The following is a 13,297-nucleotide window of genomic DNA, read 5'->3' as shown; positions in this document are numbered from 1 at the left end:
TTTATTTCAATGATGTAAAAATAATACATCCTTAAGTTAAGTAATTTATACAAGTCAGTGCAAAGATGGCCCAGAGCCCTACATATATGAGTTAGGTCTTTACATTAACACTCTCAATGAATTTGTGCAATCTATGGGAAAAATACAGACCCCACAATTTGGCAATTTTATATTCTTAGTCTGGTATTTTACAGTCTTCTATCTATTGTTGTAGTTGAGGGATAAAAGACTTCCAGTATCCAAATTTGCCTTACTGTTACTATTCCACCATTTTATTTGTTCCCTTCTTTTATATAGAAAAGCCTTAGCATCCCCACTCCTGGTACTTATCCACAACTCCCCTACCATGACTGCCATATTGTTTTTAACATTTTCAAGCATCACAGACCAAAGTGTTTTGCTCATCTTGACTTCAAATTCCAGTTGGAGATGAGCTCTGCCTCTGTACATGTGCCCTAAGTCTGCTTACATGTGTGTGTAGTTTATTTGTAAACACTGTTGATTGGTTTTTCTATATACTATATTACTAAACAATTGTGTGGTTTATTTCTTATTTCATTTTATTAAAACATTATTTGTACATAACTATCTTAGTAACTTTCTCAAATAATGAACTAAAGTTATTAATCCATTGCTTTTATTGCTCCGGTGCACAGAATGAGTGAGTGAATGGGTTTGTTGCCTCATATGTGTTTCCCTGTGAACACATTCATCTGAGAAGAAGGTGAGATTCCTTCTTAGAAGACCTTTTGTACTTTCACATAGTTAACTGTAAGCAATGACGCTAACATTCAACAACCAAAATAATCACCTTCATCAGCTGTCTGTGGCTGTGTGTGACTAACTCAGACAGAGAAATGGACATTTTAGGTTGTATGCTTTCCAATTGGTCTTGAGGAGATCTCTAAATTTTGCACATTATTGTCCCATAATGTACAGCTGCTTCTCACCTTCCTTTCCACCTAATATTTTGCTTCCTTTTTTTAATGAGCTCCAGTAGCCTATATTAAAGTGGTAGTTTCTTTAAGAAAATAATTACAATGTAAATGAGTCCTCAGCAAATAGTAAGGCACATTTGGAATTGAATGCCTAGGTATTGGCGCTTTCCTTCCTGATACATTTAAGATCATTACATAAGTTTAACCATAGCTATTCAATCCACAGACCTAGAAATATCATTCTTTCTGCTGCTAATGAAGGTCCTACGGCACAAATTTATTAAAGGTATACGTTTGCATGGGATAATAATTGGGTCGATAATATTAAATTCATAGGCTCATTATTTAATTGCAAGGGCAGATTATGAATACAGCTTCTAAAATGTATTTTAATGAAAAACACTACATCCTGACCTAATCATATCAACCTTATGCTATCTAATTAAGGATGCAAAAAAGTCATTAGAGTTGCAAAATATTAGTTCCAGCTCCGTCAGGCTGCAAGCTGCCCCTTCATGAATATATATACTTTTTACTCCATGATAAATAGTTAATGAGGTAAAAATGACAAAATTTGCATGTAGGCAAATTAGTTTAATAGAATGATGTCTTTTCTGACTACTGAAAGTGACCTTTCCTTATAAGAAAAAAAGATGGGTAAAATACTTTGAAATTATCTTCTTGGCTGTCATTGCACAGATGAAAAATTATATGAATGAAAATGTGAAAATTGTAAAATTCAACAATGTTAAGTTCACTTCATAGTGTCATGGTTTGTGATTTTCCACTTATAAATTTAATAAAAGGAAATTAAGCATATTATAAAGTGTCCATTTATGGTACATTTTTTCCAGCACATAAAAAGGAGACTTGTATTCTTAATAGCATTAGGACAAAATTCTTGATCAAATATGAGAGTGCAAGAATTCTAGACAACAGGGAAGTAGATCCATGGGTAAAGGCACTCACTGCCAAGCCTGAATTTGAACCCCACAGGGCCCACATGGTACACTGAGGGAATCGACTCCTGTAAGTTATACTCTGACCTGTATATGTAAACTGTGATATGGATATGTATTCACACAACGAATGATTGAATGAAGTGAATGAATGAATGAATGTCAAAAATAATTCTAGTTTACACATTTGAAATATTCTTATATTAAAGTCCATTTTCCATTCTTAATTTGGTATTTAATAATATCATAAGAAATTGTTCTCAGTCAAATTGGTAATGTATCTTGAGATTAACATGTCAGTTTTCAAAATGGCAGGCTTCCTAGATGAAAGGGACTAAACAAGCAAACAGGAGACAACATAAGAAGAATCACATGAGAAATGAATTAAAAGGCTTCAAAGCACAAATATTCAGGACCCAGGAGACCTAACAAGCAAGTCAAAGATAAGTCTATGAATTTATTTTAAAATGGTTAAATATATATTTTTGTTATTTTTAGTTATGTGTGTGTGTGTGTGTGTGTGTGTGCCTCTGTGAGGCTATGTAATATGAATGAAGGTGACTTCAGCAGCAGAGGTGCCAGATCCAGGAATGAGAGTTATAGAGCCAATAGATATGAGTGGGAAGAATCAAACTTGGATCCCCAGAAAGAACACTACAACCCACTGATCCATCTCTTCAGGACCACTTTTCTTTAATTAAAAAATATGTTTTACTCATGGGTGTGAATATGCATACATACATGTGTGTGCCTGTATGGACATGTGTGTTCCATAGCACGCATGTGCATGTCATAGAAAAACTTGTGGGAGTTGTTTCTCTGCTTTTACAACATGGGTACCAGGGAACAAACCCAGACTGTCAACCTTAGGAGCAAGAGACTTTATTCTCTGAGGCATCTCTTGAGAGCATCTGTGTATTCTTAATAAACATAATGCTCTCAATATAGAGTAACAGGTATTCGGTGGGATTTCCAGGTATTTATGAAACACATTCATATTTTTACCCTGATGGAGGTTGAGTCAATATGTGTTGTAAAGAGAATAACAGATATTTATATAGACATATGGCCCAACTGCATCTAAATCAAAACCTATTCTACCATCATTTTGGTTAAATTGTTTACTTTAATTACATTTAATCTACTTGGTTTTGCTCAGCTCCATTTTAATGTGAATGCAAAAAGTTACAGTCACTCAAAGTTTAAAGTCTCCACCCAAGTTCTACTTTTCCTCCAACATGAATCAGCTAAGTAATTTTCTAAGGGACAACATAGACACTAATAGTTTTGTAACCTTCTTCAATGTTCCTTCTTGCATTAAAATATCAGTCTTATCACCCCTTTGCTAAACAGAGCCAATAACTATCACAATAATTATGTTTTCCTCTGTTTTTTTTTTGTTGTTGTTAAATTACTTCTGTTCCTATCAGATCATCCTTGTACTCAACTTTGGATAGCTTCCAAGTTTCTAAACTTCCATGTTGTGAAACTTAATAATGAAATAAAATGCTCTTTATAGATACCCTAGGCACCATGAAATTATCACAGAGAGGAAGTACTCTTGAATAATTAATTTCAACTCCTTTAGACCTTTACATGGGTTTTGTAAGTCACTGGGAACCTAGGATGAATACACAGTAGACTTAAATCTGTACAGTACATTTCTTCAGTACAAGGACAGTGATCTGAGAAAAGTCAATTCCTCTGTTAGGTTAACTATAAAGCAGTAGTAAAGACACATACACCTGAGTGAAGGGGAACAGCCTACATTTCCTAGGCTACCATTTAAAACTCTGTTAAGTAGGTAGCAGGATAAGGTTCACTATATATCTATATCTATATATCTATATATCTATATATCTATATATCTATATATCTATATATCTATATATCTATATCTATATCTATATCTATATCTATATCTATATATCTCTATCTCTATCTCTATCTCTATCTCTATCTCTATCTCTATATCTATATCTATATCTATATCTATATCTATATCTATATCTATATCTATATCTATATATATATCATGGAACACCATGTGTAACATTAAGTAAGTTCAACTGTGGTGAATTGAATGAAAAATGACCCCACAGGCTCATACATTTAGACACTTGGTCCCCAGTTGGGGTGCTGTTCATGGGGGTGGGACCTTGCTGAAGAGAATGTGTCACTAAGCATGAGCTTTGAGGGGACACAGCCATTCCCATTTCGACTTCTCTCTCAACAGTCTGTGTGTGCTTGAGATGTGATCCTTACATTACAGCTCCTAGTCCAGTTGCATCTTTAGCATCGTGGTCATTTAGCCTTCTGGAATCATAGCAAAATAAACATTTGAGTTGCCTTTGGTCATGGTATTCTATCACAATAAATAAATAACATGCAAATAGTTCATGAAGGTATTAAAACGTATTTAATAAGTGTGTACTAAAAGACACAAATGAAATAAAGATGAAGAGCTTACTCTAAATCTACAAGGAGAGCTTAGTTTCAAAGAAAGAGGGACCCATGAGCATTACTGAGTTGTCAGAAACACTGGACAGTCAGGGAGGACAAGAAGTCGTATCCAAAAAGAAAGCAGTCCTGTCTGGATTAAATCTACAGAGAAGGCCCTTGGATTAAGACTTGGAGCATGGTGCTCATCGTATCCTTCATACAAACTAATGAATCTCCCTCAAAAGGGAGTGTATGTGACCTTGAACACATGTGTTGATATGATTGTTCATACTTTTATGAATTATTTGCATTGTTTAAAAGGTGCACCCTGAATGGATAGAGGTGCGAAGGGTAAAAGATGTGGGAGATGTGATTAAAAAATAAATAAAAAAATCAGCACGAAACAGCGAACAGGAAGAAAGGGAAGAAAGGCAGGGTTGCATTTACATGTTAGAAAAATCGTGATAACCAGAGCAGAGAAGGAATCCACGGTGTGAAAATGGGGCAGCAGCAGGGTGAAATTACAAATAGACATTGCTGTTCTCTGGGTCTGCAGCTCTGTCTCAGTGGGCATCCAGGGCCTATATCTTTGTTGTAAAGGAACATAGATTGGAGAAGAAAATCTCAGTAAGTTCAATGGGATTTTGCTCAAATAAAAGTCAACAAGATCAGGGCAGATTTGGAAAAACAAACCTCTGCTTTCTGGTCCTTTGCACTTTAGAATAGATGAAAATGCTATGTCCAAAGACCATGGAAGTATAATTCCCTTGGTGTCCTCACCCAGGTGGAGGGCATGTTTTAAGTAAAAACAAATTCAGGTTCTCTTTGGGTTGAACCACAGTGGTTTAGTTTTGAGTCAATCTGAAAATAACAAAATAAGCTACTGGCCTATATATTTTGTGACTCAAAAGGGAGGTGTGGTCACATATGTATATGCAACAGCCTTTAACAGGGTGGGCAAGACTTTGAAAGGAGTTGATCAAAGCAGAGAGTAGAGTAAAATTCAAGCAAGAGAAACAGGTACACAGATTCTGATGACCCTAACAGAGACGAAGCCATGGAAGAAAATGTCCAGTGCTACCAAAAAGACCCAAAACATAATCCACACATCAAATGAGGTACAAGAAGAAAGGAGGAGTGGCCCCTGGTTCTGGAAAGACTCAGTGAAACAGTATTCGGCAAAACCAGAACGGGGAAGTGGGAAGGGGTGGGTGGGAGGACAGGGGAATAGAAGAGGGCTTACGGGACTTTCGGGGAGTGGGGGGGCTAGAAAAGGGAAATCATTTGAAATGTAAATAAATTATATCGAATAAAAAAAAGTGTACTGAAAATCTAAGGGAGAAAAAGACTCTAAGGGCTCACTAGGAAAGGCAACGAAAGACTATAGGGGGAAATTTATTTCCTTCCTTCTGCCTCATTTTGACTAAAATGACTAATTTTGACTACTCATTTTGACTAATAAACAGAAACAAGTATAATATCAAATCCCCAAATTCATAATGTGGTATCAAGGAAGATACTGAACCACTTCCAGAACAGCATGAGGGAAGGAAGGCACAGGCATGGCTTACTGATGCAGGGGGCTGGAGTGGGGGAGGTGGGGAAGTGGAGTTGTGGGGTTGTGGGGGGGGGAGGTTGGGGCGTGGTGGGAGGAGTTCACTTAGACTCACCTTCCTTCTCTCACCGTGGATCCCTCTCCACTGCTCGGACCTTTTCACAATGTGACTCAGCTCCTGATTAGAAATTTCCAAATCATGTGGTATGAAGAATTTGCCTTCTTCACTGTGGATTCTTTGAAATGCATCTAATATCCAAGAGTCATTGCACAACCTACGAAAAGAGGATTTCTTAGCTGGGTTCATTTTTCCAAATACTTTTTTACTTCCAAAGTACTGAACAAGTTGAAGATTTTCTTCTTGTCAACATGAGCTCTATTTCTTCAGCACATCTATCTCATTCTTTTTCTTCAGAAATTTTTGATGATTAAGTGTCTCAGCTTCTCTAATCCAACAAATGCAATGTGGATGTTACGCTATTATTTATTACTGACTAGTTTGTGATACCCAACAGACTGTAGAAAATTGAGGAATATATGGCCACTGATTTTGATTGGATATCCAAATTAGCTAAATATTAGAAATTTTCCTGAAGAAAATTAAATTTGGATTTATTCTTCCTCCATAAGTAGATTTCAGAATACCTTCTGACTCTCCATTCTGTCCCTGTCTTCCTCATACCCTGTAACTTCCATGACACTGTTAAATAACATCTGTCATAGTATCTTGGACATTAAGTCCGTGTTTAAGAACATTGTCCATTAAGTACCCATATGTACTTAACCCTTAATCCACTTGTATTTATTTTATTTGTCAAAACCCTGAGTAAAAGTGAAACTCTGAAAGAAAGAGCCTCTTTATCCTCCTCCTTTTTTGTAATGTTTTACTCTCCTTACATACTCAGACCTAGTTTCTAGGTAGAGGTGGTAAACTCTAGGCTAGACCAAGGTCCCTCATAGATAAGTGCCAATATGCTAACCAGGAGAAGTTTCAAAAGTAACTGTGATGTGAATTAGACTCTAAAGACATTTAGTAAACTGTACTCTGCATCTGAACCACTTGTGAATTTCTGAGACAGTAGATGGTCTCCATCTGCTACTAAAAAATGAGCCTCTGACTATAGGGTATACAACAGGTTTACCTACAGCCCCATGCCTACAGCTCAGGGAACATTATGAGAGGGCGGAGGGCATAAAGATTATAAGAGCCAGGGAACTAAGGTGTCTGCGACAACATAGTGTCCTCCATATATGTCAGAGAAGCCACACCCATGATATCTCAGTATGGGTTGCCTAAACAAGTCAACACGATGACAACCACAGTTATTACACCAATGTGGGTAGGAGATATCACAAGGCTGTATTCCTAAATGAAGAGCTACTGGCAATTAATGGCTGCTGGGAGAGACAGGATTGGTCTTCTTCAGGGATAAGCCTCTTGGAGCTTATTCAACCCCAAGTAATCAATGCTAAACATATGTATGTATAAGAAACACTAAATAAAGTCAATGGAGTCAGTGGGGTATGTGTGTGTGTGTGTGTGTGTAAATCCATATTCAAATGTGTATGTGATAGTTATAATTAATGAAGAAGCTATAATATGAGGAGATGCTCAAGAGGAATTCGGGAGGAGGTGATGCAAATACAATACTTACATATGAAATTCTCAAGAAAAATATACTTAGCCATAGTAAAGAAATTAACTTTTGAACATATCAGTTTGAAAACTGGAAGCATTTTACTTCTCTGGTCAGAATAATGAGATTTTCATCTAATTCATTCAGACAAAATCCATAAAAGAATTTATTGACTATTCATTATAATGATAGTCAATGTCATTGTATTGTGCTATCCAAGACTTTATTTAATTCTAACATTATATGTTAATAGTCTACAATTTTTAAAAAGCTAGGCTTATTCTGGAAAACAAAACAAAACAAAAAAACAAAAATAGAATTTAAAAGAACTAAGTCCAAAGTTTCTTTATTCCTTCCTGTTGAATTGAGTCGTGTCACATATTTCTAGGTGTTGCAGTACACACACCTTTAATTGCAGTACCTGGGAGGCAGAAGCAGGTGGATTTCTTGTGAGTTCCTGTCTGCTTTACAAAGCAAGTTCCAGGCTAGCCATATTACATAGTGAAACCCTTTCTCAAACAGACATGTACAACTAACAGCTTCATTGAACAACCTCTAACTTGATTCTTTCTAAAATAGAATACCAATGATTTAAAAAAAAAAAACAACCTTGCATTTCTGAATAAAATCTATGAGTCTGTATGATTTTTCAATGACTCTAAATTCATCACAGAACTGGTTATATAACCCGACAGCTGATGAGATTATCTATCTACATCTGTTGGGAATCAAACCCAAGATTTTGCATAGGCAACCCAAACACAAATGCTCGCCCTGCCTGCATCCCATACCTGCGCCCCCAGCCAGCCAGACTCCATCTTGGAATGCCTCCACTGTTGTGCTCTGCTTTCTGATTCTGGCTGGCCCAGCCATCTGAATGCCTTGCTAGTGGGCTTATTAAGCAAGAACTACTCTTGACCACTCACTTCTGTTCGTTCAGTGTAAGGTACATCTTTCTGTTGCCATGGTGATTTAGCGCAGTTAAATTACTGTCAACTTGGTGTTGTAAACAGTTTCTATATGAAGATTTAAGGATTATCAACAATGCAATTAACTTTGAATTAATTAGGACTCACGGTCCTGTTTCTGCTGGCTTCTGTTCCTTTTGCCCAGAAAATGTCTGTCTTCTTTTTATTTCTCTTTTATTCCATGTGAAAGAATAATTATGTAAACATCAAAGCTTGGATCTGCAGGACAGTTAACAAATGTTTTGACAGAGAACAAAATGGCACATTGGAATATGGGAAAGCTGTGCAAAGATTAATTGCATTTTAGTCATATTTAATTTTTTCTTGCCATTTTGGGTGGCATTTTCCAATGTAAAGCTCCGTGGTGTGTTGTTAATGAGTCAATTTACAAACCTTTATTAGTTTTCTGCATATTTTACAGCTCTATAAAGCTAGTTTATACAAACAAGAAAAAGATACTTTGTAGTTGTATATGTAGATAAAAATAAATAAAGAGAAAATTCCTGGTTACATAGTTTTATTACATAAATCGTTACGCAATACAACACATATGCAAACATGATTTTATTCTTTTGTATATGAGGACATTTTATTCTTTGATGTTGGTTTTTTTTGGGGGGGGGTTGTTTTGTTCGTTTTTTTAATCTTCAGTTTTCACGTTCTCCTGAGAAAGTTGATGTTAGATAAGTTTCAAAAAGGAACTACTAGTTCTAGTTTTGTTCTAAAATTGTGTATTGGTGACATTGATTAGCAAAACAAAATAATATTTTGTGTTCTCCATTTTAAATGTGTGTGTGCCAAGGTAAATGATGTAATGAAAGACACCGGCTCCCACTGAGCAAGAGAAGGGGAAAGCAAAAGCAACCATACAAATACCAACTACTGAACCTAAGAGAGGTATATATATATATATATAATTTTTATAGTATTTTTGCAGATTTGAGGTGTTTAAGAGGGAGTTAATGTTTTCTGACATCTATTAAATAAAATTACAGCATTATTGGTGACCATCGAAAAACCTGGATTTCCTTTAACAACAGAACTTTTCAAAATGCCTGATTTTTTTTATTTTAAGTTATTTCTTCAAAATGTAATTAAAAAGGGAACTGCAGTCCACCTGTCTGCAATGCCTTAGGCACTGTTGTTTGTGGAAATAGGTCACATACTCTGCCACAGGTGCTGATGACGGCCAATGAAACCAAGTAATTTGCCAAGTCCTCTGCCCTCTGCCCTACATACACAGCAATTCATGCTTGCTGAGTGGCAGAAGATGCTGTGTTTGTTCATATTGGAATGTGGGTCATTTCCAGAAGCCTAATATATGGCATTTCTTTCAAAGCTAAAAAGGACAAGTGTGAACAGGTACTGGACTATTTTAAGGGTTTTGAGAAAAGATGGAATCTGCAACTATTAACTGTTTTAAATGCAAATGTATACAAATATAGGTTTTACATAAAAAGGTGTCGCTTTACATACAGAATGGTCAGTACATGTCTGGTGTGAGTACTTCTTGGTGCCATTACATTAGGGAAGGTTCTGAGTAGACAGAATACAGTCAGTTGGCTAAAATCCATTCTGTTACTTCATGTTGAAATGCACATGGTCTTCAGTGTGACTGTCAAATCCTTAAATGAGGCATACCGCAGCCAAGTATTTGATGTACATGAAGATAGGTTCAGGTTTCTAGAAACCTCTGAGTACTCACCATGGTGTTTAATAGTAAATGGAACTCATCTGAGTCTGATTTTTTAATCATAAATTGAAGAAAACAAAAAAAAATGTTTAGGAAGAACACAGAAAAAATAAAGAGGGAAACAGAATTTCAGAAAAAGAAACAAAATCAGAAAATTAAAAGGTCTCCACAGCAGGATACACACACAGGTGGTATGTTCTCCTGACCCCCATTTCCAGAGAGAGCCATCACAGGGATCTAGACATTGGGGTAAACATATCCAGCATCTGTGTCCTCTCACACTCTACAGAGGCAATCACCTTCTCATTACACTCTTCACTGCTTTCATTCAGCAAGTACACATATATGGGTAACATGCTCCATTCAGAGAGTACAATGGGTTGATAGATGCATAGCCAACAAGGGTAAGGCAGGGTTAGGATTCCAGACTCAGGGAAGGTACAGGGCTGGAGAGGTCAGAAATCACAGAAGCCTGAATGTAGGCAAGACAGAGCTTGGTTGAGCTTGTACATACTGTATGATGGAGAGAAATTATATTTGAGGGTATACATAGTTCACATTGCCCCATCTCTTCATCTACTGGTAGACATTTGGGTTTCTTCTGTTTGGCTCATTGTGAATAATGCAGCACAGAACTTGAGCATGCATCTCTTCACTATCCAGCTTTAATTCTCTGGGATATGTTTGTGGAAATAGGATGGTATGTTACATGGAAATTATGTTATTTATTCTTTAACCTGATAATTACCTTACTTATTTAAGACCTTCCACCCACACTGTTTTGTATAAAAGCAGGATTGGTTTGTATTCTTCCTAACAGTGCTCAAGAGTTCTAACTCCTTCAGACTTTCTTCAATGCTTCTTTCAAGTCTCTTGACAGTAACAGTCCTTTGGTGCATGATGTCATTACTCGTGGTGGTTTTGATCTTCATTTTCCAATTAATTAGTAATGCAAGGCATCAGCTCATGTTTACTGGCCATTTTGATCTATTCTTTAACAAAGGTCTCTTCCAGTCTTTGGGTAATGTTACTTACCTTTTCATTATGGCATTGCAGCTATTTCTTGTTCAACCAGGATATTAGATAAAAGCCTTTTATTCTGTTCCTATGTTCTGTATCCTTACACTCTCTTGTTCCCTAAGATAAGTACAAATCTGCCAGTTTTATGGAGTACAATTTGATGCCTTTAGATTTCACTACCTGTACCTCTGTTGTCATATGTAGGAGCTCATTGCTAACAACAATGTCATGCGGTGTGAGAGTTTGCCTTGTCATTGTCATAAGCCAACCCAAAGGGTATGTGATATTTTTTTTAAAAAAAGTAGATTGTGGGAATTCTGAGACTGTTTTGAGAGCTGGCAATGTCTTGGTTAAGCTTGGGATTCTGTTCTTTCTAAGGGCCAGTTTGGAAGGATTGGCTCTGTTAGTGTGAACCTACACTGACTGATATTCCACTGAGGCCTCCCATTATGCAGATAGACCTGATTTAAGATCCGTTCCAGGGAAACTGACTCTGCAAAGGCAACCAAAACAGTGGCAGCATGTTCTTCAATTAAACTCACTTTCTTAAATTTAGCCACCAGGATAGCACACTGCTGATCACAGTGCGGGTGTTGTGACCAGTGTCAATGACCAAGAGGACAGTTGATGCTCGAGTGCCAGACCCACCCCCAGGACTGAGATGCTGTCTGTCACCATGAAACACAGTTCCCTAAGAAGTGTGACCAGCATCAGCATCACCAGGAACCCATCTGAAGTGTTTAGCATGTGAGCATGGCTCATATTAACCCACTTAACAGATCATTAGTGGGAAAACATCACTTGGGCAGGGAGGCAGAGCAGAGGGCTCAGAGAGTTGAATTGAGACTTAGAAATACCAAGTTAAAGTAGAGAGATGTAGGGGGAGAGTTAGTGAACGTTGTGCCTCTGAGGGTTAGATATCATTTGCCTTGGTGGTTTACATTTATTTATTTATTTATTTATTTATTTATTTATTTACATTTTGCATTACTACTATTGCAAACATATTATGCGATATTTTTAAAAGGTGTATAAGGCTGAAAATTCAAACTTTAACCCAATTCTTGTGACACTGTTAAGGTGACTGAATGCACAAGAGAGCTCTGATATGCTTTAAACACTTCATCATATGCTGGGAGAAGTTTTGCAAACACCACACCCTCCATTGGAACATGTAATTTGACAGTTTTCTTTCATATGGAAAGAAAGATGTATCATCACCCTATAAATAAACATGTTCATTAATTTATGGAATTTTGAATCCAAGATTTACTTTTTGTATTCTAGTTACTTCTGTTTCAGCACAGGGGGAAGAAGAGCGGAACTCCTTACTCCTCAGTACAAAGACCTCCTGTTCTTTGGTCTGTCACATATGACCTATAATAGTTATGTGATATTAAAATACATGGTAGAGTGAACCTAACATACTGTTGTTGTTTTGTTTTAATGCACAAATAACCATCTTTAGTTCCTAGTTGAAAATGAAGATGCGTGTGTTATTTAGCCCTTCAACTGTTTAGTGATATGGTTACTGAATATCTTTCTGAAAAAAAAATATTTGGAAATAGAGAGAACTAGGAACTGACATTGTCCCTTGGAACTGATGCTATTAGAGGTAAATGCTTCCTTGAAAGTATTTACTAATGCCAAGTGACCCCAAGACAGCTCAAGTCGGAAACTTGCCTATTATCAGGCAGCCTTTGCCAGTCTCCTTCCTGATAGACGCAGCTTCCTGAGAGCCACCAGCCAAGCTCACATGCCCTGGGTCTTCTATGCATGGTATGAAAGGACAAACATTTTAGCCTATTGTAGGTTCTTCTATCCCAGAGGCATTAGAAGCAGGCTAATTTACCAGAAGTTACTTCATTAAGAGATTTATCAGTCATTTCCTCTTAACCAACTAACTCCCCAGCTTCAGTTATTTTAGTGATGAGGTTAATGAAAGTTTTATTTTCTTGTTATTTTCTACTTTGTTTCACAAATAGGGTCTCAAAATGAAGCACCAGACTGTATTTGAATATGTAGCCTAGACTGATCCAAGCTTGTGGTGAGGTTCTTCCTTGAACCTCCCAAATTCTGAGGTTA

The 13,297-nt window shown here is 36.8% G+C and overlaps 1 protein-coding gene across 1 annotated transcript in view; it reads right to left on the bottom strand.

Annotated features, from left to right (window-relative positions):
- LOC127664524 (uncharacterized) overlaps positions 1-13,297 on the bottom strand; it is a 288,099-nt gene that overhangs the window by 54,566 nt on the left and 220,236 nt on the right. Inside the window, 1 exon segment of the mRNA XM_052156600.1 lies at positions 6,010-6,169. Coding sequence (XP_052012560.1) covers positions 6,010-6,169 — 160 coding nt within the window.

Source organism: Apodemus sylvaticus, chromosome 14 (genome assembly GCF_947179515.1).
Source record: "Apodemus sylvaticus chromosome 14, mApoSyl1.1, whole genome shotgun sequence".
NCBI lineage: Eukaryota > Metazoa > Chordata > Mammalia > Rodentia > Muridae > Apodemus > Apodemus sylvaticus.
This window is presented reverse-complemented; position numbering and strand designations above follow the sequence as displayed.